Below are 26,446 nucleotides of genomic sequence, written 5' to 3' on the forward strand. Positions count from 1 at the left end.
CGTTCTAATCACACCATTGTAAATATTCACATCTACTTTTAGATATTTAAAATATTAAAATACAAATAGCTTTATTATTACTTTTTTAAATAATGAGTGTTACAAATATATAAATATATTTACAAATATCTTAATATGTATACTAATGATTTATCCGACCCTACATTTAAACATTTTTACTGGTGCTTGCTAAATTCAAGGTTCTTCACCATCCAACTTTCACGTAACGGATGTCTAGGTCTGGAAACCCAAAGTTTCTTCATATATGAAACCTGCCTTTTATTGCTGTTCTTTTCTTAGGTGTTTGACTGTCTAACTGTATGTATTGCAGGATGTGATGGTGGTAGGTGAGCCCACTCTGATGGGCGGGGAGTTTGGCGATGAGGATGAGCGTCTGATCACGCGGCTAGAAAACACACAATACGACGCCACCAACGGCCTGGACGATGACGACGACTTCACAAGCTCGCCGGCGCTCGGCAACAATGGTCCCTGGAACAGCAAGCCGCCCACAGGACAAGACAGCAAGCCAGAGAGTACGGCCTCGCAGCCCTCTCAGTAGGAGACAACATACGCAATGCCCTGTTAAACCACCAGGGCGGCACTCTTTCTCTCTGACCTCACTTTTTACCCTCGATGATGTAAATCCCATGTCATGGTGTCAATGATGTCATCCATTTTCACCAGAAACTGATGGTTCCACTTCTTATTTTGGGTAACGTTTAAGAACTTCACAGACCAAACTTTGGCAGCAATATTTGCTCACTGGATTTTTTCGAAATCATCTAGCTACAAAGCATTGCAACGAATGTGACTTTTGGAGAAACTTGATTTTATCAAGGCTGAGTGAGCAATCTGAATTAACAGAGACCTGAATTTGGGACAACTTTAGCCCAATAATCAATGTAAAAAAGCTACCTGTCTCGCGGTTCATCACACATCTCCATAGCGACTCCAGCTGGCAACCACACTCGATATCAACCAATCGCTGAAGAGACGGTCATGTTGACTGTCTTCTCACTGGAGACTGGAACTGCAGAGGCATCCACTGAGACCAATCCCTGAACATTTGCATTTTTATGGGAAGTTCGTTTGGCTATTGTCTTTTTCTCTCTGCTTTCAATTAAAAATGAACCACCTTGCGTTCCTTCAACACAACTGACTGCATTAACAAAGACAGCTTGCATTGAAAAAATAAAAAAACTTTGCCAGTTGCCAATTACAGATTGTACTTTAAATCAAAAAATCCTATTTGATTTCTGAGTCAATGTGTTATTTCAGTCATTTGTGATTCTCCTCGTACTGTACCATCAAGATTAGGAGTTTCTTTATGGACAGACAGGCACATATGAAAAGCATATTTGTCCATCTTTCGCCTCGCTCCCTGTATTGACTTCATAATGGAATATGATATGTTTCTGCATGACATTTCGAAATCGGTGACATGTTTATTTCCAGACTTTTGAGGTCATGTTGGACTTTGGTTATCAATTTGGAAGCACAGTAACCAGGGTTGTGACTTTGATAATAAAAATGCATTCTGCTTCATCTGATGTCAGTGAAGTCATCAGACCTTGATGTAAACGGCAGCTGTTTTGACGTTTACTACTTGTTGTTTGACTTTTTTTATTTTAGCTTATAATAACAGATTTCATACTCAGGAATGAACACCATACTGAGAAATGAGAACATTAAATATAGCTTACTGTAAATCTGTCACAAATATACTGTTCATTAGCTTTGTATGAGTTTATTAATTAACATTCATCATGTCTAGCTTCACCCTACTTTTAACAGGAAAACAGCCTTTTTATCTAAAAATAATCATTCTAAAAAATGCAATGAATGCCCTTCTAGCAAATTATGTGATCAGGTTTTTACAGCTTTATGTCATTTCTGTAGCTAGAGACACACTTTGTTCATATACTGTTCACTGGATTTGGAAACGTTTCTTAAAGGCCCTTTAAGAGTTGTGGTGTGCTTTAATGACTGAAAAGAAGATTACAGTGATGATGGTGAAGACCACGACAAACAGCCAAATATTTTTTAATTAATCAGTTTCTTTGTTCCTGTGTTTTGTCACAACAATACAAAACATGTTTCCTGAATATTATCGCAAAGCCTAAGATATTTCCAAATCTAACAAAATGGCAATATCAGCCACCCTTAAACCTTGTATTATTGAAACTCTGCACAGTTTGTAAAATATTTAGCAGAGTTTTTTTTTGTGTGTGTCATATCCAAAGTCTTGTATGTATGCTTTGCCATTTTGTGTGCCAATAAATTGTGCTTACAAAACCTTTTGCCACAATATTTCTGCTCCCTCTCACTCGAGCGTTATTGCACATTTCCAAACATGTTTTTCCAGTTTCAATGGCGCCACCCTGCGGTCAATATGATGCATTTTTGTTTGGCTTATTTGTATATTTAGATACTTTATATTATGATTTATAAAACTACTTAAGTTAGAATTCAATATTTCTCGATTATTTATGTACATCGTTTGTACTATAGCAGTCATTCCTGTTATACAGTGACTTTTCTGTCTCTATGATTTACTTATATTTTCTTTAAAATAGTCACATATTTATAAGAAATTGCTTAAATTATACATAATAGGTCTACTTTATCACTTAAACAGAGATAATAGACATTACAAATATCATTTAGTTTTTTTACACACCTTTTTATTGATACAGGCATTCAGTTTGAACATGTCCTCAGTGCAAAGTAATCAACTTACACTAGAAATATAAACCATGAAATTATAAAAACCTCAAAATATTTTTAAATTATGTTATGGACTAGGCTAAACTTCATCTAATCATACATATAAATCATGTGAAACTATTTTATTTTATTTTTTTACAATTTTCTTAATTTACAATGTCTCTAAAGTCATCTTCCACCCTGTTAGTATGTACTCCCTCGCCTTCCAAAATAGATTACAATTCCACTGAGATCATTTTCAGGAAGTGGCATTGTTTATTTTTTCCCCTGGAATTCAACTGTACAAATGGAGGTAAGTGTCAACTCTCACTCATACCTTTTTTTTACGTTTTTTAAATGTTCTCCTGCTTGTCACACTCTTAAAGTTCCACCCTGTTAGGCTATATTATGGAGAATGCTTGTCCGATCAAAGAAAAATAAAAAACATATCTGACATAGTTATAAAAGTTATGTTCATCTATAGAAGGTTAGAGACCTAAATGTTGATCACTCAAAAAACTACAGCTAATTTAGCTCAAAATTGTCCACCCTGTTAGGTTTATAAACCTAACAGGGTGGAATGTGAAATTCTAATAGAATAACTAGTATTTATTGTATACTGCAAATTAATCTCCCTCCATAAAACTTTTGAGTGGTAATGTACATGGATACAATTGTATTTATGTACACCACCGCTCAAAAGTTTTAGATCAGCAAGATTTTTAATGTTTTTAAAAGAAGTTTCTTCTGCTCACCAAGGATTCATTTATTTGATCAAAAATCCTACAGGACTTTCAAAGCACTGTTCTTTATGGAGACTTATAAAAAAGGGTTCTATTTATATATAAGTATATAAGTGAAGTGACATACTGCCAAGTATGGTGGCCCATACTCGGAATTCGTGCTCTGCATTTAACCCATCCAACGTGCACACACACAGCAGTGAACACACACACACCGTGAACACACACCCGGAGCAGTGGGCAGCCATTTATGCTGCGGCGCCCGGGGAGCAGTTGGGGGTTCGGTGCCTTGCTCAAGGGCCCCTCAGTCGTGGTATTGAGGGTGGAGAGAGTGCTGGACATTCACTCCCCCCACCTACAATCCCTGCCGGCCCGAGACTCGAACCCGCAACCTTTGGATTAGGAGTCCGACTCTCTAACCATTAGGCCACGACTTCCCAAAGTCGTGGCCTAATGGTTTAGCACCAAAAAGGATTCTGCTATTGTTTCAAGCCAAAGAACCCCAATTTGGTATTGTTTAGAACCATTTTTCTTAAGAGTGTACCTGTTAGACAGGTAGGATGGCCACATAAATATGATATTGTTATAATGGGTTTATGTGAAGATTGTTTTAAGTTCACTTAAATTAAAAGTTATTTTTTTAAAGCCTGATAAATGTTGATTTTGATTGTAGTTATACCCACATAGCTATTTTTTGTATTGTTTTGAAACAATATTATGTAGGTGCAGTTCCACACATTACAAACGGCAAACCATGCAGGACAATTACGGAAAGCTCATTTGCTGTTAGAACCTGTTATGCTCCATTCCACCCTGTTATCCTGTTATGCTCCATTCCACTCTGTTATGCTCTGTTCCACGCTGTTATGCGCTGTTCCACCCTGTTATGCTCCATTCCACTCTGTTATGCTCCGTTCCACTCTGTTATGCTCCGTTCCACCCTGCTATGCTCCATTCCACCCTGTTATCCTGTTATGCTCCATTCCACTCTGTTATGCTCTGTTCCACCCTGTTATGCGCTGTTCCACTCTGTTATGCGCTGTTCCACTCTGTTATGCTCCATTCCACCCTGTCATGCTCCATTCCACTCTGTTATGCTCCGTTCCACCCTGCTATGCTCGATTCCACCGTTATGCGCCGTTCCACCCTGTTATGCTCCATTCCACTCTGTTATGCTCTGTTCCACCCTGTTATGCGCTGTTCCACTCTGTTATGCGCTGTTCCACCCTGTTATGCTCCATTCCACTCTGTTATGCTCCGTTCCACTCTGTTATGCTCCGTTCCACCCTGCTATGCTCCATTCCACCCTGTTATCCTGTTATGCTCCATTCCACTCTGTTATGCTCTGTTCCACCCTGTTATGCGCTGTTCCACTCTGTTATGCGCTGTTCCACTCTGTTATGCTCCGTTCCACCCTGCTATGCTCGATTCCACCGTTATGCGCCGTTCCACCCTGTTATGCTCCATTCCACTCTGTTATGCTCCGTTCCAGCCTGTTATGCTCCATTCTACTCTGTTATGCTCCATTCCACCCTGTTAGACAAGTAATTAAAAAAAAATTGAAAGCAACATTAAATGTTTGGCATACCTGTGTCTTATTTTGTGAGGTGAGGAGCATTACCAGCATATATATGTTTTTGAGCAAACTTTTTATATTTCCCATCCTGTTGGCAAAAATGGGCACAAAAAAGTACCTGTTCTTAATAATCAAGACATTCTATTCATTAATAATTGTTTTGTTTTTGTTTCAAGAATAAAAAATACCATTATGGCATAAGGGACATATACTATCTTATTACTGCTCATTATTGTTTAACATTTACATTATTAAAATGTTGTGATAACTATGTATATGTCCCTAACAAGGTGGAATACATTCACAGAGAGAGTCTGAACAATATACCCATAATTATTATTTTTGAAGTCACTGAGCTTGACCAGTATGTGTCCCGTTAAACATGTATTTTGGTAGAATGCTAAAAACATGTAAACCATGTAACTTTTTTTCAAAACATTATGAAGCCACAATGTTACCGGATACCAGGAATGACCCATATGCTGCATAGTTTATTTTATGGCAACAGTGTACTGTTTATCAACATCACGTGTGTGATGTCGCCACAGCGAAGATGGCGGATTCGCTGTGTGGCGGGGTGTCAGACGAAAAAGATCCCGAAAATGACGATCACAAAGGGCAAAAATGTCCCAGGGCTGCTGCAGCCATATCAAGAAAGACAGACGTCTCTGGTTCGGCGGCGAAAATGACGGAAACTCTCGGATGTTATGAGAAGCCCGCCTTTAAAGACGAGCAGCACGAGCATTCAGGTGAGCTCGAGCATCTGACATCTGACCTTCGCCTTTGCTTCCACCGTGGCTTCAAGTTTACGAATGCATGTACCAGTCTCTTTAATGTGACCACATCTGAACTGTATCAAATGTTGCTTTGGCTAATATTCTGATAACGTTCTTGCAAAGCAGTCGTTGAAACAAGCTTTCATTTTACGTTGAGTAGCTGTTTATAGGGCGCATTCGTAAATGTTGTTGTAGTCATTTTAAACATCAGAAATCCAAACTCATGTAGTCTCTCAAGGTCTAGTCTAAAGTGCTCATGGGAAGCCTGAGTCAGTGGGTCATCTGAGGTCTTGTTTCTCTGCCTGTCGAACACAGCCTGTCTGGTTCTGGTCCAAACATGGTGTTAGGAACACATCCAGAGAGAAATGTGCACTTAAAAGCTGACCTCTGTTGCTGTTCTCCTATCTAGCATTTACCGTAAATCAGATAGTAGCCTATTGCAGTGGAAAAAAAAAAAAAACTAGCACAATGTTGTTACTTATATCTGTCAAAATTTGTTGCAGGAAATCGCAGCTGTGCAAATGCATCTTGCTATCCACAACTCTGAAATTGTGTTCTTGTGGTTAAGCGAATTGGGGGTTTTCAGCTGCCTAAATATCAGTGTGACCGATATACTGTATACGCATAATGCACCTAAAAAATAACATAAGTTAAGAAAACTCATAAACTTGAGGCAACCAGCTTCAGGACTTTTTTGAATTGTTGTATCAACTAAAGAATTCTTTTCTTTCACCAAACATAAGTTCTATACACTATACACTTCTATACAAATGTTTGCAATGGGAAGTTTGCATTTCAAGTTAAGGTGAGCATTGGCACACTAGTGATTTTGAGCTTTATTAATTTATTTTGTGTAGAATGTTTTTCAGCAAACTGAAACGTTATTTAGAGTTACTTTTATTGATCAAAATAAATTTTATTTATTGAAATGGTGGAAACTTGACTGAAGAGAGCACTTAAAACATAACAGACCTTTACAACAAATTGCAACCAAAAACACTACCTAGAACTAAAATATGTGTTTATTCTTAATAACTAATATTTGTCATCCTATGCTGTGACTTAAACACTAATTTTTCAAGTGCATGTTGATTGATCAAACGGAGAAAACTCAGCAGACTGTTAGTTGGACCTTCACCACCAAACTTGACTTTGTAAGTTCTTGCTGTTTATTATTTTAAACTTATAATTTATGTAGTGACATTTTTTCTACATTTAATAGTTCAGTCAACCTTTAAAATAGAGTTTGTCTGACAAAATGACTTCAAAACAATTTGTTTATTAAAAAAAAAAATTGTCATTTGAAAACAGAAAATGTCTGTTGTCCCGTGACAAGGCTGCCACCAGACTTTGCATTGACCGAATCAGTTAATTGGTCACATGGGCACAGCTACTGGCTGATGTTGACCATGTAAAAATGTTGAGATATCGACTAAATAGTTAGCCTGGCTGTCATCATTATCTTCTCACAACACACACGCTTGATTTCTTACCACTTGCCAGTTTATTTGAATAATTGTTTTCTTTTTATTATGGATCTATTGTGATGTTTGTATGCATTTCATTTTGTTGTTTTTGCAGAAATGTCGATTTAACTCTTTGTCAATCACTATAAATGTTGACATCAATTTAATAGCATTAAACACTTTTTTTCTCTCTACCCCACAGACTCGGATGACTCTGACGAGCCGTCTCTGCTGAGGTTCATGTGTGCAGAGCTCACCAGGGGCTACTTCCTGGAGCACAACGAGGCCAAGTACACTGAGCGGAGGGAAAGGGTGTACACCTGCATGAGGATCCCCAGAGAGCTGGAGAGGGTTAGTCCCACAATGCTCTTCTTCTTCTTGCTCTTCTGTAACTTAAAAGAACACTAATAATAAACTTCACCTTCAAATATGGCCATACTTCACACTCTTCGGGGATGTGATTTTTTTAAAATATTTTTTTCCCCGTATTTAAACAGATTTCTGTATTTTCTAACCAGAAAAGTGACCCATGTGAATAAGGTAAAGTCTGTGGGAAAATTTTTCATGCATTTAAAATGCATGCATTTCATGCATGAATACATTCTCAAATTTCTAATGAGGACACTTTATAAATATTATAAATGAAGTAAAAGCTTTAAGGTCTCCCAGCTATTTAGTTTAACATTTGAAAAATAAGACCGCCATAAGTACTGGCATTGTAATTTTTCTGCTTTGTAAAATAAAAATGCTTCATATGTTTTTAAAAATAATAATATTAATATTTCTTAAATATTCATAATACCTTTTTTCAATACCAATAATGCATTAGTAAAGTGTTTTTATTTTATAATTTAAATAAGAATAAAATATTAAATAATTTGAATAATTAATTTTTAATTTATTTATTTATTTTGGTCCTTAGATGATCACATGCCTGACTCTTATTTTTAGTTTCATCATATTATCCATACATTTAATAAATGAGTATACAGAGTAATTTTCTGTAGGCCTATTTATAAGGCCTCATCAGTCACATCATTTTACATTACAAGTCAAGATATTATTATATATCTAATATATAAAATATTATATCATTATAGACCAAAACTCTATAATTTCAGTGCTTTTTAGATGTTATCAAAATAGTATTTCAGATTAAAGAGCCTAAATCTGCTAAATATTTGTGCCTCATTCAAAAGGTGTTGAATTGTTGAACGCCACTAGATGGAGATATAGAGTTATTGAAAACTACTTAGCTTGGTCAAAGTAGACTTTTTATTTAATATGCTTATAATATTAATGTAATGGTAGTGATTCATATAATGGGCTGTATGTCTGAATTCAAATATTCACATAGGATTTTTACATTGCGCTCAAGTCCTCAGTATCACACTCAGGTTTGTGTTGACAGCTGAGGTATGCGCACACAAAGATGGCTCTGTGACCCTGAAGGTGCTCCGCCCCTCAAACCCTAGAAAGAGCTCAGCAAACTGTCCAAACACCAGTGAGACCAGGGTTCAGTGCTGACCTGGAAACAGTTTGTTCATTATGCTTGCAATACAGGTGAGAGGCTAGATCTGGAACTTCTGATTCCTGGTCAGTACATATGGATTGAAGACCAAAGAAGCCAGAAACAGCTTTGCTGTTCTCCTCTCCTACGTTTTTTGCATGCTTTTTCTGGAAATACCATCCAGTTAGTAAAAAGTTGAGCTGCATACCTAATAGATTTCCACGCTGATTCAGAATGATTGCTTTCAGCCAGTGTGTTCACTCTGAGCAGGTAGGGCCCATGTTTTCATCATCTTGCAGAGCTGTACAGTAGGAAGGGCTGATTGGTCCAGCTGATGATACTGTCACTTGACCTATCACCTAGTACTTTGTTTCTGATTTATTTTACACTCGTCGATGGTACACATTTTTATGCTTTGCAAACTAAATGGCTGAGGTTTTATCAAAAACATATATTTGCACTACTGTTCAAAAGTTTAATCTTGATAACTTTTTAAAAATGTTTTTGAAAGAAGCCTTACGCTCAACAAGGTTGCATTTATTTGATCAAAAATACAGGAAAATGGTAAAATTGTTGAATAGTACAATTTAAAATAGTTTTCTATTTGAATATATTTTAAAACGTTATTTATTCCTGTGATGGCAAAGCTGAATTTTCAGCAGCCATTACTCCAGTCTTCAGTGTCATATGATCCTTCAGAAATGACCATAATATGCTGATTTGGTGTTCAACAAATTCTTATCAAGATAAATTCTTATAGTTGATATTTTTTATGTTTTTGACTGTGCAGCACCTTGGTCAGCACTTGTTGCTTTTAAGGTGCTATATAAATAAACGTGACCTTGACCTTGATACATACAACAACAAAAAAACAAAACAAAAAAGTTTACCAACCAATGCAAAAGCATGTTGATAAAGTTTTAGTGATCACATTGTAGCACATGTAGTTGTACAGTTTCTGTTATTATTGCAAAGAATATGTATAAGTATAAACTATTTATTTATTTATTACTTTCTTGTACAGAAACCATGTATGTAATGGGGAAAATGCATATACAAATATGCAGAATAAAATTTTATGGAAAGGTCTATGAAAATATTATCTTTACAAGCTTATCTGAACTACAGGCCTGCAGAACAGCTCCTCATTGTTAAGCCCTGTCTTGATTTATCTTCCACTGCCTTTTATTTCCTTTGTGCTTTGTTGAGTGGGTTCTAGTGGTCTGTGTTCGTCTCCTAACAAGCTCTCTTTGTTTTCTAGCTGCTGGTAAAAAATTGTCCCCAAGGATTCACACTCGTCTTAGACTTTAAAGAGCCAGTTGCTTGCGGTGCATGTTAACGTTTTAATTTGTTCTTAATAGTCTTTCTCTGAAATGGAGGAGTGCCTCCTAAAGATGAAAAATATTTTAAGGTTACTGACTGCTGGCAGACATATTCAAAATCGCCTTCAACACATTACACGCCTCGGTGCGCTCAAGCATGTGAAGCATCAGGATTCAGGGCCAAGGGCTTCCGTAACATGATGTCACAGTTATTTCTGTATAACTTGACTGAACACAGTGAAAAACAAATGAATATCTGCTTTGCATATTGCATATCTGTGTGCAGGTGCTAATGTCTTTGTTTGTGCCTTTCTACAGTTGATGATCTTCGGAATCTTCCTGTGTCTGGATGCCTTTCTGTACGTGTTCACCCTGCTGCCCCTGAGAACTTTACTGGCCTTTCTGAGGTTGTTGACGATACCCTGCTGCGGCCTTGGGTAACACATAATACTCCATATCTCTCTTTCTCAAAAATAAAAGATACACTGACATTCAAAATTTTGGGGATTCTTTTTATTTTTGCTCACCTTTTATGCTCACAAATGTTGCAAAAATACAGTAAAAACAGTAATATTGTGAAATTGCTGTTTTCAATTTTAATATATTTTAAAATGCAATTTATTCCTGTGATGCAAAGCTGAATTTTCAGCAGCCATTACTTCAGTGTTCAGTGTCACATAATTCTTTAGAATTCATTCTAATATGCTGATTTGTGTTCTAAAACATTTCTTATTATTATGCATGTTGAAAACAGTTGTGCCGATTCTTTCAGTATTATTTGATGAATAGAAAGTTTAAAAAATATCATTTTTTTTTAAATAGAGATCTTTTCTAAAATAATGTTTACTGTCTCGATTCGAATAAAGCCAGGTGCACACTGTGGCACAATTTTTTTTGCTGCCTGAGACTACATTTTTTTTTTTTTTTTTTATTACAAAGGAGAACGGAAAAGATATTTAGTAAAAAAAAATGTTGATACTAGCTTATCTGCATGATACTCAACATAGTGTTCCTATCACATTATAGTCATACCATCAAAATGACCTCAAGCTTGCACTGAAGTCAGTGACCTCGGTTGCCCATCCACAACTGACTCCTGACACTCAGACTCTTGCCGTGCTTTTGTCGTCTTTCCTGAACAACATTGCCAACATTACTGAGTTTGTGCAAGATAACTTCAACTTAACATGTAAATTAAGATGTCATAACACTTTTAACTAAAATGGCCGTTTAGTTGTTAGAAACATACACTTCACAAACGTAAAATATAGTTTGTCATTAATTCTGCCTTGGCTCTTACCTAAGATCTCACTGTGGAGCCGTCATGCAATCTGACAAATAACAATCTCACAGGACAGAGTGTAAAAGAGTGCAGTATACACTTCAGATTGTGAGCAGTCAAATAAATTCTTAAATGGTTTTAGAAACTAAATCTTCTCATTGTGCTTTAATTCTGCCAGGTTCATATGAACGTGTGTGTTATCATTGACTTTTCCCTCATATCAGAGTACAGTGTAATGCCTAATGCCTCTCCCTCCTCCCATCAGTGCTAATGTTTGCCCTTATTGCAGACTGAGCAGGTAGGACGCCTGCCTTCACAGTTTCAAGCAATCCCATCCTTCATTCTGTTTGATCCATACATTTTATATAACGAGCATGTCACTGAAGCATTTGCCAACCTGGCAGAGATAACTCTCTTTTAGCTTACGATATGATGGTGCCGTAGTTTTAATTTTAACTCTCAGCTGCTGCCAAGTGAAAAGGTTTCATTTTGAGCTGTTAAGTGTCATTTTTGTCTGGCAGTGTTTGTGTTTCATGACTGTGTGCCTGGCGCCAGTATGACATAGAAATGCTACATTACACACCATCCTGCTGAAAAAAAAAAAACTGTTTAAACCAACCTAAGATGGTTTGCATAATTTCGTTAGCTAGTTTTAAGCTGATTTAACTTGTTGGCCAACTGTTTTCCCAGCCTAACCAGCTTCCAAAAAAAAAAAAAATCAAACTAGACTAGCTTTGTGACCATCCAAGACCAGCAAACCACTATAGGTTGATTTATACTGTTTTTCCCTACAGGAAAGCAGTTAAAAGTACTCTGGTGTATTTGGTGAGGATCTCCTAAGTCATAGCGGCTTTTCCCTTCGCTTTAATCAAACTGCAAAGAGGTTTAATGAAATCCTAAGATCCATAGCTACACTTAAAGATTTTATTAATACCTCACAGTCACATTTCCAACTTCAGGAGATTATGTGCAGAAATATTCCTATTTAAATGTAACTGAAGAGCTTACACGTCACACTCATGTTTTGGTAAAAATCTTGATCTAATTTACTGTAACCTTTAGGACACCTCATAATGAATAATATCTTTCAAGTATTATCAAGTAGCCTTTCAGGACAGTTCATTGCAGAATTAAAACCATTCAGCATTAAAATTCTGCATCTCATTCCTTCAACATGAGTCAAGGATATAAAGGACAAAAGCTTTCTTACACATAAGCCTGGCACTTTAGCACAAGCAGAAGCTGGCGCAGATGAAAGGCAAATATCAGTATGTGCTTGGTGTGCTTACAGAGAGACAGATTTCTTATTCCAGCTGTCAACTCGGAGTATTTATTTGTATTATATTTATACTAATTTATAGGGGTGTAATGGTACACAAGCATGACGGTTTGGTACAATATAATCAACACTCAACTTAAAAATTGTATGCAAACATGTAAATTGCACATAATTCAGTTTTTAAATTAACTTCTAAATGATTACATTAAATAATTAAAGAGGTCATATGATGCGATTTCTTGTTTTCCTTTTCTTTAGTGAGTTATGTAGCTGTTTGTGCGTGTATAAGATCTGCAGAGTTACAAAGCTCAAAGTCTCCCACAAAAGGATTATTATATCTAAAAGAGAAGGCTGATCCAGACCGAGCTAAAACGACTCATTCAAACACACCCCCACATGTCTACGTCACGATGTGGAAATATTTGCGTAATGCCACCCAAATGTTCACGCAAAGAAAGAAGGCGTGGTTTCAGTAACCGCAGTAGTGTTGATGCAGCCATGCTAGGCAAAAGCAAAAGCACTTTATTTGGCCTTCCGAAAGTAGATGCATTTAGGAATCATTGGTTAAGATTTGTTTACAACAGAACAGCACAACCCAAATGTTCGAATTTGAATTTTAACCTATGAGAGTACAAGGCTGGCTGTGCACAAAGGCGATTTCTAAAAAAACAGCACAAAAAAAAGGCTCAATTCCGACTTTGCTTGTGAATCAGCGACTGTAAGTGTTTTCTTATTAGTTTAAGTATTTGCTGTTGACTGTTGAAATACGTAGTTATGCGCAGTGTAGATTAACGCGTTTTGTGGGTGTGTGTGTGTGTGTGTGTGTGAGAGAGAGAGAGAAGAGAGAGAGAGAGGCAGGGTCACATCACATCACAGTGGAGTCAGTTGTCTTAACCGCGGCTTGTACTGCAAATACATACGAGCATCACTGTAACGCGACTCTGTTCCACTCTCGGGCTTGAACTGATGGTAAAACTAAGGACATTATTAACTGTTTTTATATTTACTTTGAAAGCTGAAGCTCGCGAATATGGTATGGGGCGTTACATTTCCGATGCGTGCTTGTGGTGTTCGGCCAATCACAATGCACAGTGCCAGTTGGCCAATCAGAGCAGACTGCGCTTTTCGAAAGGAGGGACTTTGTAGAAAATGACGTGTTTGAGAGAGACGGGGCATAGAGGAACTACAATAATGTACAGTATTTGAAAAAGAATGTGTTTTTTGAACATTAAAGCATGTCAACATATTCTGTTACACCAAACACACAAAATAATGTTCTTTTAAAAAAGCATCATATGACCCCTTTAAGACATCACTAACGGGTAAAGTAAAATATGAGTATTTTGTGAAATGCTCTTCTCTAGACTTCACTTCTCTAGCGAACTAATGAGCTGTGGACACTGATTACTTGCCTTAGGTAAATGAAATGCTACGTAACATTTTGTTTTGACGTCTTTCCACAGTTGAAACACTGATTGAGTGATTGCATGAGTCATGAGATGTTCATTCATATTTATTTTGCGTTAAAACTAGTAGTAAAGAGGAAGGAATTTTCCTTTGAACTTCCACTCATACAGTGGTTAAAACAATGCTGTTTGCCGAAAGACCCATACCAAACGTTTTTGTATACAAAATAAATATACTGTTACACCCCTAATAAAGTAGTGTTTGAGCTTTACAGTTATTCTCAGAAAGTAAACTATCTCTGCTTTGTCATTTGCTTTGTCAAAAAACTACACTGCTGTTCAAAAGTTTGAGGTCAGTAAGATTAAAGAAAAAAGAAATTAATACTTTTATTTAACAAGGATCTTTTAAATTGATCAAAATTGACAGTAAAGACATTTTACAGAAATTTGATCAAATAAATTCAGCATTAGTGCATACAAAAACATTTTGAACAGTATTGTTTATGTTTTCGTTTGGCATTACCATGCCAAAATTACGTTTACTATTAATTTATTTTTGTACCATGTGCTTTTTTTGTGTATGGGGGAGTCTGACGATCATAATCTTTGTGTAACAAAAAAGCTCAGCTTCTTTCAGCTTTTTGTTGCCAGTTCTCAATCTAGCTGTTTTCCTGAGGATGTTTGTGTGGATTCCTCCTCGTGAGTGGGAGTGTGATGCCTCAAGTGAAAATTAATCTGTCTAGTTTTTTTTTTCTTTATTCTCCCACCCACACCCAAGGTGCAGTATCTGTGCACACCTCTGAATCACAGCTCAGCTCCTCAAATAAATGTGATACCTTCCGTTCATTGGTTTTCTGCTGAAAGAGTCTTAAGTGTGAACTAAGAAGGGTGTGGTAGATGTCAATGCTAAACTTGTGTTATTTTTTTCTCATTGCCTGTACATGAAGACCATACATCAAATATCTGCATGGGTTTTGAGTTGTTCCTAGGTGTTTTCACTGGGTGTTTCTCCAACTATGGGCATCTTTGATCTTGGGATCTCTGTCGCCAGTATAATTTGTCTTCTTGCATGTCCAGCTTTCACAGAAAAAAGATTATATAAATAACACACTAAACATTAAATATTTCACTCTGTGTTTGGGTCATCATAGTTTTGAAAATGTAAAAAAAAAAAATAATAATAATGGATTTTTGAATATAATTTATTATTTAAAATCTGGGTCTTGGACAAAGGAAATGTATAAAAAAAAAATCTAGACAAAAATTTGAAAAGTAGCAAATGATGATAAGACCATTTTAATTTTGACATTCATACAAAAAGAGAATGTGAAGTCTGTTAGTTAGTCCCTCGGCTGTAGTTGAAGAAATGCCCATCTGTACGTTTCTCTGGTTTGAAAGAAAGCCAGTGCTTTCAGTGCGGTGGTGTTTTGAAGCTGATGTGTGTAATCATTGCATTTGGCCTCATTTTGTAAACCCATAAGTGCTATTTTTAATTGTTCATTAAGCTTTTTCTGCAACTTGTTCTGATTCTCAGGCCTGTTTAATAAACTTGTGCTGTGTTTTTGTGTTTATCAGTGGCTCTCGGTTCTTGCAGCCGGCTCAAGTGTGTGACCTGCTGAAAGGTTTAATAATGATGCTCTGTTACTCCATGATGCACTACGTTGACTACGCCATGATGTATCACCTGATCCGTGGCCAGTCTGTCATCAAACTCTACATCATCTACAACATGCTGGAGGTAATGAACAGCCCTCAAACCCATTTCAGTTACATCTCCTGCATCATGTGATAAAGCAATTGTTTTTACCCACTCTTGGTTTGTTTCAAACCTGTAAGCTAAACACAACAGAAGAATGTTCATGCATCGTTTCCATATAGCATAAAGCAGCATACAGGTTTAGATGAACACCAGGCTCTGTATTGACATTTTAATTTTGGGTGAAGTAAATGTCTGTGCCATTTCATTACTCAGGTGGCAGACCGTCTCTTCTCATCATTTGGCCAAGACATTCTTGATGCTCTCTACTGGACGGCCACTGAACCAAAGTCACGGAAGAGAGCCCACATTGGAGTCATTCCCCATTTTTTCATGGCCGTCTTCTATGTCTGTATCCTTTTTGTGGTCTGCAGTGCTCCGAATATACGAGGTATCATAATGTAGTATGGGTATCATTGCTCTTTATTTCCATATTGATGTTGGAGGTGTGGTGTAATAGTTCATTTGGGTTTTTTCATCAGCCCTGGTCATATGTCTCATCCAGTCAGAATTTCATGGCTGATTTTTTGTTTTTTGTTTTTTCTTATAGAGATTTTGTTGTAATTGATATTCTGTTGGATCTTATTCAGTATTATACAACTTGTATCACAATAAATAGCAATGACAAAAGTAGTTCCATACAATTGTTTTCCTCAGTGTATATTTTTCTCAGTTCTGCATGCCATTCTCATCATGGTCCAAGCCTCTACACTAAATGTGGCCTTCAACTCCCACAACAAATCTCTGCTCACCATTATGATGTCCAACAACGTGAGTATACACATAGTCAATCATTTTATGTGCAGACAACAGATTTGTCAGAACCTGAATCATCCAGTTATTGTGTCACTATAGACAATTAAAAATTGTGTAATCAGAGTTTTTATAGGCTTGTGTTTGTTCACGTTTCAGTTTGTGGAAATCAAGGGAAGTGTGTTCAAGAAGTTTGAGAAGAACAACCTCTTTCAGATGTCCAACAGTGGTGAGTCCCAAAATCTAGCTAGTTAGTGGGCTCAACACAGACTGGATTGATGTCATATATTATTACTGCATGCATTTTGACCTCAAAGTACGCAGGTACGATTTGTCACTTTAAACTACAAAAAAACCTGGTGACGCCTTTGTGTAGCACAAATAAATCAAGCGACAGCAATGAAAGAGCACTTCGACCAATCAGAGCGATGGGTTCATTCCCCATCTAGCAAGTGGGATGATTGACAAATGCGTAGATCTATCATTAAAAAGAGACTGCAAATAGACAGCAAAACAAAATCCTGCTCGGTCTCGTACCTTTTTTACTCCCGCCGTCTGATTTCTTAAAATAGGACCGTACACACGATACTTATAACTAAGGTAAACGGGTTGGGGTGGATGTGGAAAGTTAAAATATTGAGTTGAGTTAACTTAATCCTCTGGAGTCGACGTGATCGCATTGATATTCTAGACGAACTGTGAATAAAATAAAAGCACACATTCATATTCAGTCAGATCTGCTGCGGTTTATTAGCTGCACTCATTGAACAGCGTCCTAATATTAGGGCTTTTACTCCAAAAAAGTGCACGTACTTGGATAAATACTGATATATTTGCACTAGAGCTTCGCCCGTGTCTAATAAACCTTTAAAAAAGTCTTCCCGGACTATTCACATCTGCGTTCAGCTGCTGACACAGCTTCACAAACACAGTATTATTTCTATATTACAGTCATTCATAAGTTAATAGTTCAGATATAAACACTGATGTTTATGGTAGCGATCAAAATAGACCTTTTGAAAGTTAACTGTTGCTTCAAATAACGTTTGTGTCGATTGCATTGTTTTGCCACTAGGTGCAGAAAAGTGACTTAAAAAATGTATTTGTGATTGAATCAAGAGATTCTTTTAAAAACACTGATTCATCCAGTAAAGAAACAAGTGAAGTATTTGAGTGAGACATTAAATCATTCATTCAAACCACTTTTTCATCATTTTAATATGAAGTAAATATATTATAAATACCTATTGATTTAAATGTTTAATAATTCGTTCAAATTAAACACTTTTAAATAGACTGCAGCAATGGTATTTTGTCACACATTATTTTGTTTCGTGGGAGAATCGTGATCTCTGTTTGAGACAAAAAAAATCGTGATTCTCAATTTATCCAGAATCGTGCAGCTGTCGTATGTGACTGAGTGCAGACCTTTGGGAAATATGTAACATGAATAACGTTATCCTAACACTACATCATTTTCAAGCTAGTTTGCACTTTATTCACCTGGCATTTAAGTTGGCAAAGTAGTGCAAAGTTATGTGCTCGGTGACAGAAAAGTGTGTGTGTGTGTTCATGACTTGCAGCTAAAAAAAAAAACATGACATCAGATGAGGACACTGACAGGGAGCGAGAGCAGCAGACCTAAAAAGAAACCAAAAAGAGTCCATGCCTCACAGCAGTTCCTCACAAAATATCAGGATATGTCATATATTCAATGTTTTTACTGGTTTAAAATAAATTCAGCCCTAGTTTGCAGAAAAGACTCCTACTGACTCCAAACTGTGTGTGTGTCATGGTACTATTGATTTACTATATACTATATATTATTGATTTACTACTTGTTATTTAAGGTAAAGAATACTATATTGCCAACCAAGAAAATTCTCCCAAAAATAATGGCTAATTCCCTTAGTTAGTACAACATGCTTTAAATGTGGATTATACACTGGGAATATTACAGCAGTGTGCCTCAGTTCTGGTTATTCAAAGCAACTAGAGTGTATGTCATCTTAATCACTTAGAGACTTTTTGATCGCAAAGCAGGTAAAGGTGCAGTCTTGAACGCTGTGAGTGGGCTGACATTATAGCATCTTTTTGAAATGCTAATCAAAGCTCTCAAAGAGCCTTCTGATAACGCTCTGTGAGATGCTGACAGACTGTGATGCCGTTCGAGTGCCTGTTTCCTACAGCGCCTATCCTCTTTATGAAAGACACGCAGATATACTGTAATCAGCACCTATTCTCCCTTCCGCTATTTACTCTCTCCCCACTTTCAAATGGCCACTAAGTGTTGTGGTCGTCCATTCATGCCTTTGTGATGGAATAATTCCTCAAGTTACTATTCATACACAACCTGCTGGAAACAGTGTGTGCATCGTACGGATTACCATCCTTTGAAGTCTTACAGACTGAAAGCTTTATTTGTTGACCGCCGTTTCCCCTCATATTTTGCTGGGTTTGGAGAGAGAGGGGCTTTTTGAATATAACGTGCAGAATTTGCGTTGCTTATACGTATGTTGGGTTTATATTTCTGTCCTACAGATATCAAGGAGCGGTTTACCAATTACATTTTGCTCCTCATCGTGTGCCTGAGGAACATGGAGCAGTTTTCCTGGAACTCAGGTCTGGATTAAGACTCTGATTAAAACTCTTAATTGAAAATGCAGGCATTTTTAAAGTGCAGTCTGTTTTCTTTTTAGGCTAGTAGTTGGTTTATTGTAGCATCAGTATCTAGCTTTTATATATTTAGCATCTTTATGAGCAAGATCCAATCAGATTCATGATGGTGGTACTTACCTAGAGGAATAGTTCACCCAAAAATTAAAATGAGCTGAAAATGTTTCATCCTCATCCCATCCAATATGTAGATGAATCTGTTTCTTCATTGAAACAGAATGAGAGTCCAAATAGCTGAAAACATCAATAATCCACAAATTTACCTGGATTATTGTCATGTTTTTATCTGCTGTTTGAACTCCATTCTGACGGCACACATTCACTGCAAGGGGATCCATTGCTGAGCAAGTGATGTAATGCTGAATTTCTCCAAAACTGTTCTGATGAAGTAACAAACTCATCTACAACTTGAATGGCCTGAAGATAAGTACATTTAAAGCAAATATTAAACAGTGCTTGCTTAATCTGTTAACATTGTTGATATTGCTTATAGATCACCTCTGGGTGCTGCTTCCTGATGTCTTCGTGGTAATCATGTCTGAAGTTACGGTTGACATCGTCAAGCACGCCTTCATCACTAAATTCAATGACATCACAGCTGATGTGAGAGCCACAGATTTGTACTTGATTTTCTAAATAATCCATCTCAAAACCACAAGTGCACATTGAGGATGCCGTTTTTGGACAGGGCCATAAAGTGCACTAACATAGCCCTAAATATAGGCACCACATATGAACTTTGCATTTCCATCATGTTCTTTAGGTTTACAGTGAATATAAAGCCAGCTTGGCCTTTGAACTTGTCAGCAGTCGACAACAGAATGTAAGTAAAAGTTTAAGTTATGGATGTAGTATGTACTCACTTTTAAATACTTATTTTAAAAAATCTATCTCTAGTATCTAACCAGCAAAAATGGAAAAAAAGGTTTAAAAAAAAAAGAAAAAGAATATAAATAAGAATTGTGGTTGATTCACGGACAGGCCTACACAGACTACAGCGATTCAGTGGCAAGAAGAATGGGCTTCATTCCTTTGCCTCTTGCTGTACTGGTGAGAAGATATTTTCACTTGTTTAACTACTCTGGTTATTATTGCACATATCTATATGGATTCATCTGTAAGGTAGCCAAAAAATACTTTCTAAAACTATATATACACTCACCTAAAGGATTATTAGGAACACCATACTAATACTGTGTTTGACCCCCTTTCGCCTTCAGAACTGCCTTAATTCTACGTGGCATTGATTCAACAAGGTGCTGAAAGCATTCTTTAGAAATGTTGGCCCATATTGATAGGATAGCATCTTGCAGTTGATGGAGATTTGTGGGATGCACATCCAGGACACGAAGCTCCCGTTCCACCACATCCCAAAGATGCTCTATTGGGTTGAGATCTGGTGACTGTGGGGGCCATTTTAGTACAGTGAACTCATTGTCATGTTCAAGAAACCAATTTGAAATGATTCGAGCTTTGTGACATGGTGCATTATCCTGCTGGAAGTAGCCATCAGAGGATGGGTACATGGTGGTCATAAAGGGATGGACATGGTCAGAAACAATGCTCAGGTAGGCCGTGGCATTTAAACGATGCCCAATTGGCACTAAGGGGCCTAAAGTGTGCCAAGAAAACATCCCCCACACCATTACAGCCACCACCAGCCTGCACAGTGGTAACAAGGCATGATGGATCCATGTTCTCATACTGTTTACGCCAAATTCTGACTCTACCATCTGAATGTCTCAACAGAAATCGAGACTCATCAGACCAGGCAACATTTTTCCAGTCTTCAACCGTCCAATTTTGGTGAGCTCGTGCAAATTGTAGCCTCTTTTTCCTATTTGTAGTGGAGATGAGTGGTACCCGGTGGGGTCTTCTGCTGTTGTAGCCCATCCGCCTCAAGGTTGTGCGTGTTGTGGCTTCACAAATGCTTTGCTGCATACCTCGGTTGTAACGAGTGGTTATTTCAGTCAAAGTTGCTCTTCTATCAGCTTGAATCAGTCGGCCCATTCTCCTCTGACCTCTGGCATCAACAAGGCATTTTCGCCCACAGGACTGCCGCATACTGGATGTTTTTCCCTTTTCACACCATTCTTTGTAAACCCTAGAAATGGTTGTGTGTGAAAATCCCAGTAACTGAGCAGATTGTGAAATACTCAGACCGGCCCGTCTGGCACCAACAACCATGCCACGCTCAAAATTGCTTAAATCACCTTTCTTTCCCATTCTGACATTCAGTTTGGAGTTCAGGAGATTGTCTTGACCAGGACCACACCCCTAAATGCATTGAAGCAACTGCCATGTGATTGGTTGATTAGATAATTGCATTAATGAGAAATTGAACAGGTGTTCCTAATAATCCTTTAGGTGAGTATATATATATAAAAATATAAATTTTTTATGTATTTTCATGTTTACCAACATACTAATTCTAAATTGCAAAATGACACATTAAACAACAAATTATGTGTTACTGGTATTATTCAAGACTGTAACAAATTGCATATGTGATGCTGAAGATATGGTTTTGTTTTTGTCTCCGTCAGTTGATTCGAGTGGTGTTGAGCTCTGTGAAGATCCAGGGCGCTCTCTCATCTGTCTGTCTGCTCCTCTTTTATCTTGGGTAAATGAATTACCTCAAAGTGTATGATATCACATAATGTGTCATTTTCACTGCATCACTTAGCATGAAACATAATCTCTACAGACCTAGAGTATGTAATTGTTTTGTTTTCAAACTGTGTAAATATACATCTGTGAGCATTCTGTGAGCAGTTTTGGCCAGTATCCTCATTAGAGGTGGTTGTACTGCTATAGTTTTAAAATCATGTAGCAATGCAATACGATTAAGTTGCAGGGAAAGATTTGCGGTCAGTAAATTTTATTTATATTTGTTCTGAAGAAATTACAACTTTTATTCTGCAAAGATGCATTGAATTGATTAACAGTGACAGTAAAGACTTTGATAATATTTCAAAAGATTTCTGTTTCAATAAATGCTGATTTCCATAAAAATCTTTAGCAACTATTCAAAATTCAGGATAAGAAATGTTTCAATAATCACCATATTAGAATGATTTCTGAAGGATCATGTAACACTAAAGACTGCTGAAAATTCAGATTTGCCATCACAGTGATAAATTATATTTAAAAATAGAAAGTTATTTTAAATTTCAATAACATTTCACAATAGTCTATTTAAGTTTAAAAAAAAATGCTTAATGTAGTGTGGTTAGCTGTCATTTTTAGCCAAAGTAGTTTATAATAGAGTAGTTGGTAACATTTTTAGCAACATTTTGTGATTAGCCTGCCCAACGCAAGTTGCAATATTTAAATTGTTTTTTTTATTGTTTGGTTTAATTCTGAAGGTTGATAACACTGAAAGTGTTGAATAGTATAGTTATTCTGGGCAAGTCCTGTCGCTATGTGAAGGAAGCTAACATGGAGGGGAAGCTGTTTGAAAGGCCGACTGCTCAAACTTCAAAACAAACTCCCAAGAAAGCAAACCCTGCCAAATCTCCCCCTCCCTCAGGTTACACCAGTTTTCATTATTCAGTAGTTCAGCCATTCTGTTTCTCAAACTCATGTGACTCATATTTTTTGTGCTGAGGGAATTTTCAAAGAATCATGTTGCTCTTTTGCTTTGTTTCTTTTTAGCTGAACCTAAAGTGCAGCGACCTTCCACCTCGATCACCAATCAGCCAAGCCCAAGAGTGAAGCCTTTTCCCCCGGCTCCACCTCCTGTAACTGAGGTGACCTGTGATCCGCCCCCAGATTCTCCTCCTAAACTAGAGGAGAGCAGCAGCGAGACACCACAATCGACTGAACTTAAACACAAAACCACCAAAAAAGATCTGTTGGAGATTGACCGCTTCACAATATGCGGCAACCGAATCGGGTGAACTTTAACCCCATCACCATAGTAACTGCTCAGGAACGAAAGTAGAGAAGACTCAGGGTCTGAGTCTGAAATAATTGCAAAGGCTTTCGAGTGAGTTCTTCAGAGGTGGCTACTGTTTAAACAGGAAAATTACTCATTTTGCCATCCTTTCTGCTTCTGTTTCTGTGGAATATCTACCAAAGGAAGCAGATCTTGTGCGTAAAGCATTTCAGATCAAAACAATGAGTCTGTTTACCCTCGGCAGCCTGGCATATCACATGAGGTAGAATCTAGTATATGTTGCTTTATGATATATTTGTTTCGATTTTATCAGAAAATCTTGAACAATAAATGAGGCTTGAACGTCTTACAAACCAGACCTTTTATCTTTAAGTCGAAACTAAAAAGCATAAATTATATAGTTTTTAAACACTTGAAAATATAAATTGAGTAATTTACAACTGCTGCATATAAATAGATAAAGTTATATATATTCACACACTTTTGGCTTAGAGTAACATGCTAAACGGGTTTGCCAATAATTCTGCCATTAGAATTAATCAGTCTAGTAAATATTTATTTTTAGAACTTGTAAAGATATTATTTGTTTCAGTTAAAGTCTGTCTTGTAACAGATACATTTCTTTAAAACACAAGACTCACAGAAAGGGAAGGTTTAGCTAATCTAATGCCAGGCTGCTTGATAATTCAGCTCTGTATAATATACATGGTGCCAATCCAGTTGACTTAACTTTGCACTGATTTACCACATTGTCTTAAGCTGTACAGAGTATTTTTGTGTTTCTAAGTATGAAAGTTTACACCAGCTATGAAAGAGCAAATAACTGTTTCATATGAAGTGTAACAAAATGAGTGATTTTTTTTTTTCAAATTATCTGTGACCAATCGTATACTGAAAGACTATTTTTTGATATAATTATTTTTTTTGTTGTTGTTGTTTTAAATGGAATTAAATTATTATCCAGTAATTCATAGTTCAGTTCTAATTCATGTCTATAATTTACCTCCAGTATAGTCTTGAGGTGCAGAGGTACCAAATGACAAGTGACTTGAAAATAGATATTCCGTCATTCTCTTTTGACTGATAATGTTTTTTGAGAAGTGTTCCTGCCACGATCTGAAATGTGCATAATTTGCATTTCAGTATTTTGTTTTATTATCATTGTAAAAATCAAATCACTATTTTTGGAGAGATTCTGAACAGGGATGCACAGGTAGTTGTCCTCACGGTGTGTTCTCATTTTTTGTTTTTAAAATGTACCATAATGTTAAAAAAGTAGTTTCATATATGTAAATGTTGAAGACTAAACCATTTGTTTTTATGTAATTCCATCCCTTTTTTAGGGACAGCAAATAAAAGTTTTGTAATTTGTGCCAAATATTTTATATTACATTTTATACAGAAACGTGTATGTTTTTGGTGCTGTGACTTACTGATTGTAAGAATTTTACAGTTTTTATTCACCTTGTAGATTTACCAGTCAGAATGCATTCTCCCTGGTATTAAACTCCCATGAATCTGACAGCCTGAGACAGTAATCTGCCACTTTGTGACCTTTTCTCCTACAGAATTCACTGACTGTGACAGACGTCTAGTAAATTCGCCCTCAGCCGCCTCCATCTCCATTTCCATGTGTATGAGGTAATGTTTACCTCCCCTACACCCACCACAAACCTCACTGTCCTCCTCCAAGACCTCCACATACCAGGTACCTACTTGACGCTAAGGCATACAGTAAGCATGGAGGAGGTAGGGCAGTAGGTTGTTTCTAAGGCAACTGTGGCCATTTAGAATAAAGAAATCCTTTTGAAATTTTACTCTTAAGTAAAATTTCAGTAGTATACCCTTAATGGTGTTTTATCTCAATGTATTTATGTTGTTGAGAGTATTTTGCAGGAATAACCAGTGTGGTTGCCCTCTGATGTGACCATGGTACTCTTTCATTGTCCTGCCTGCCATGTCGGAAAAGAATAATTTCTTGTCCAAACAGGCCATTGGGGTTTTGACACTGTTGGATTTTGACTTTGTTCAACAATGTCTGACACACGGAACATTCTGCAGTCATTGCATTCTTCACAGAATCCTTTAATCCACAGCTAGAAAGAGAATTTAATCAAGTGAAGTCCTGCTCTGATATCATGTGCACACAACATTCTGAACCTCCCTCAAATGCTTTCTGAATTAAGCAGTTGTTTCCCAGAATATAGTGAAGGAATAACATGCCTGGTTTAAAATGGAAGGACTTTTGCTGTAGATAGACTTCCATTGGCCTCGTGGACTTGCAAAGTAAAAAGTGACACAACAGCTATGGATGATCACTGCAATGTATATCAATATTGTCAAATTAATTAGACTTGATGACATTAGTGTAATATAGAGTCGCTCTGTGTACTTAAGCTGTGCATATGAATGAAATACACAAAGTACTTTGTGTTCTTATTTGTTTTAATGCCTTTGATGTCTTAATAAAATCAGAGAAAAATGAGTCGTGTTGTAAGAGATGTGAGCCCACTCAGTGGGTGAACTTATTGGCTAATACATGAAAAGCTGAACGAGTAGATAAAATCCAAAAGTTTGAAATGAAAATCCTCCACGTGTGTTGCTTATGTAACAGCAGCTCCCACATATTCTCCCCTGTTGCACCTTATGACTCTGGAGACTGATTTCACCAATATTCCTATAAATAAAAATCAGATTTTAGGGCTTGAACAATATTTTTATTGACCCTGTCAATTCCACTATCATTTTAGAGGTAGCTAATAGTTTGCAGTAGGACTGTGTTTGTTTGATGGGAAACTTTATTCCAGGACAAATGAAAGATGCTGATCCGGAATGATGTTCTACTCAGCCTCTAACATTATAATGATGGGGGTTAGTTTGTCAATGATGTTCTACCTGTTCAATCCACCTGGTAAACATGTTTATTTTATAAGAAATGGTCAAAGTAATAAAACCTTGGGAAATTTACCATGACAACTAGTCTCCACCAAGATCAAAACCAAAATAAATAAGATCTTCTGCAGTAGTTAAGCAAAGTGTTGGGCGTCAACAATGCCATTTTGGTTCAGCTATGTTTACCAAGAAAAAATTTGAGAAACAGTGCACCAAAATATAACACTGCCGTTGTTGTTAGGCATTAGAGCATTTTAATATAATTTTTTTAGTTAAAGTGAGATAAACCATCTAATACCACAAAATGTATTAATATTTTATTAATTTTAATCTGTTTTAATAATTTAATTATTCAATTTGTTAAATCCTTTGCCCCCAACCCCCCCACAAAAAAAGTTC

The 26,446-nt window shown here is 36.8% G+C and overlaps 2 protein-coding genes across 4 annotated transcripts in view; both read left to right on the plus strand.

The window, feature by feature from the left end:
- Window positions 1–2,309, plus strand: part of LOC306883300 (LIM domain-binding protein 2-like) — a 62,005-nt gene extending 59,696 nt beyond the window's left edge. For both annotated transcript variants that reach the window (XM_079438466.1, XM_079438467.1), the window contains exon 9: window positions 332–2,309. In XM_079438466.1, coding sequence (XP_079294592.1) covers window positions 332–562 — 231 coding nt within the window. In that variant the 3' untranslated portion in view covers window positions 563–2,309. The remainder of the gene's footprint in view (window positions 1–331) is intronic.
- Window positions 2,310–5,556: 3,247 nt separating this feature from the next.
- On the plus strand, window positions 5,557–25,632 carry LOC306883415 (transmembrane anterior posterior transformation protein 1 homolog). 2 transcript variants are annotated; one of them, XR_013785353.1, is made up of 15 exons: window positions 5,557–5,777; window positions 7,473–7,621; window positions 10,421–10,539; window positions 15,645–15,807; window positions 16,042–16,177; window positions 16,499–16,596; window positions 16,738–16,807; window positions 19,120–19,200; window positions 19,748–19,857; window positions 20,018–20,077; window positions 20,236–20,304; window positions 21,801–21,877; window positions 22,623–22,786; window positions 22,912–23,380; window positions 23,829–24,530. XR_013785353.1 is itself a non-coding variant. In XM_079438657.1 (14 exons), the coding sequence occupies exons 1-14, from the start codon at window positions 5,582–5,584 to the stop codon at window positions 23,154–23,156; spliced, it is 1,737 nt and encodes a 578-aa protein (XP_079294783.1). In that variant the 5' UTR covers window positions 5,557–5,581; the 3' UTR covers window positions 23,157–25,632. The 2 variants fall into 2 exon arrangements, 1 of the variants encoding a protein (XP_079294783.1); XM_079438657.1 differs by having other exon boundaries at window positions 22,912–25,632.
- Window positions 25,633–26,446: the final 814 nt, after the last annotated feature.

Source organism: Barbus barbus (genome assembly GCF_936440315.1).
Source record: "Barbus barbus genome assembly, chromosome: 17".
In the NCBI taxonomy this organism is placed as follows: Eukaryota; Metazoa; Chordata; class Actinopteri; order Cypriniformes; family Cyprinidae; genus Barbus; species Barbus barbus.

Bases quoted from the DNA above. Each gene is read 5' to 3' on its own strand.
- LOC306883415 (XM_079438657.1), top strand. From the start codon at position 5,582: ATGGCGGATTCGCTGTGTGGCGGGGTGTCAGACGAAAAAGATCCCGAA. The intron at 16,808-19,119 runs GTGAGTCCCAAA...TCTGTCCTACAG, and splicing joins CTTTCAGATGTCCAACAGTG to ATATCAAGGAGCGGTTTACC. The intron at 19,858-20,017 runs GTGAGAGCCACA...CATGTTCTTTAG, and splicing joins TCAATGACATCACAGCTGAT to GTTTACAGTGAATATAAAGC.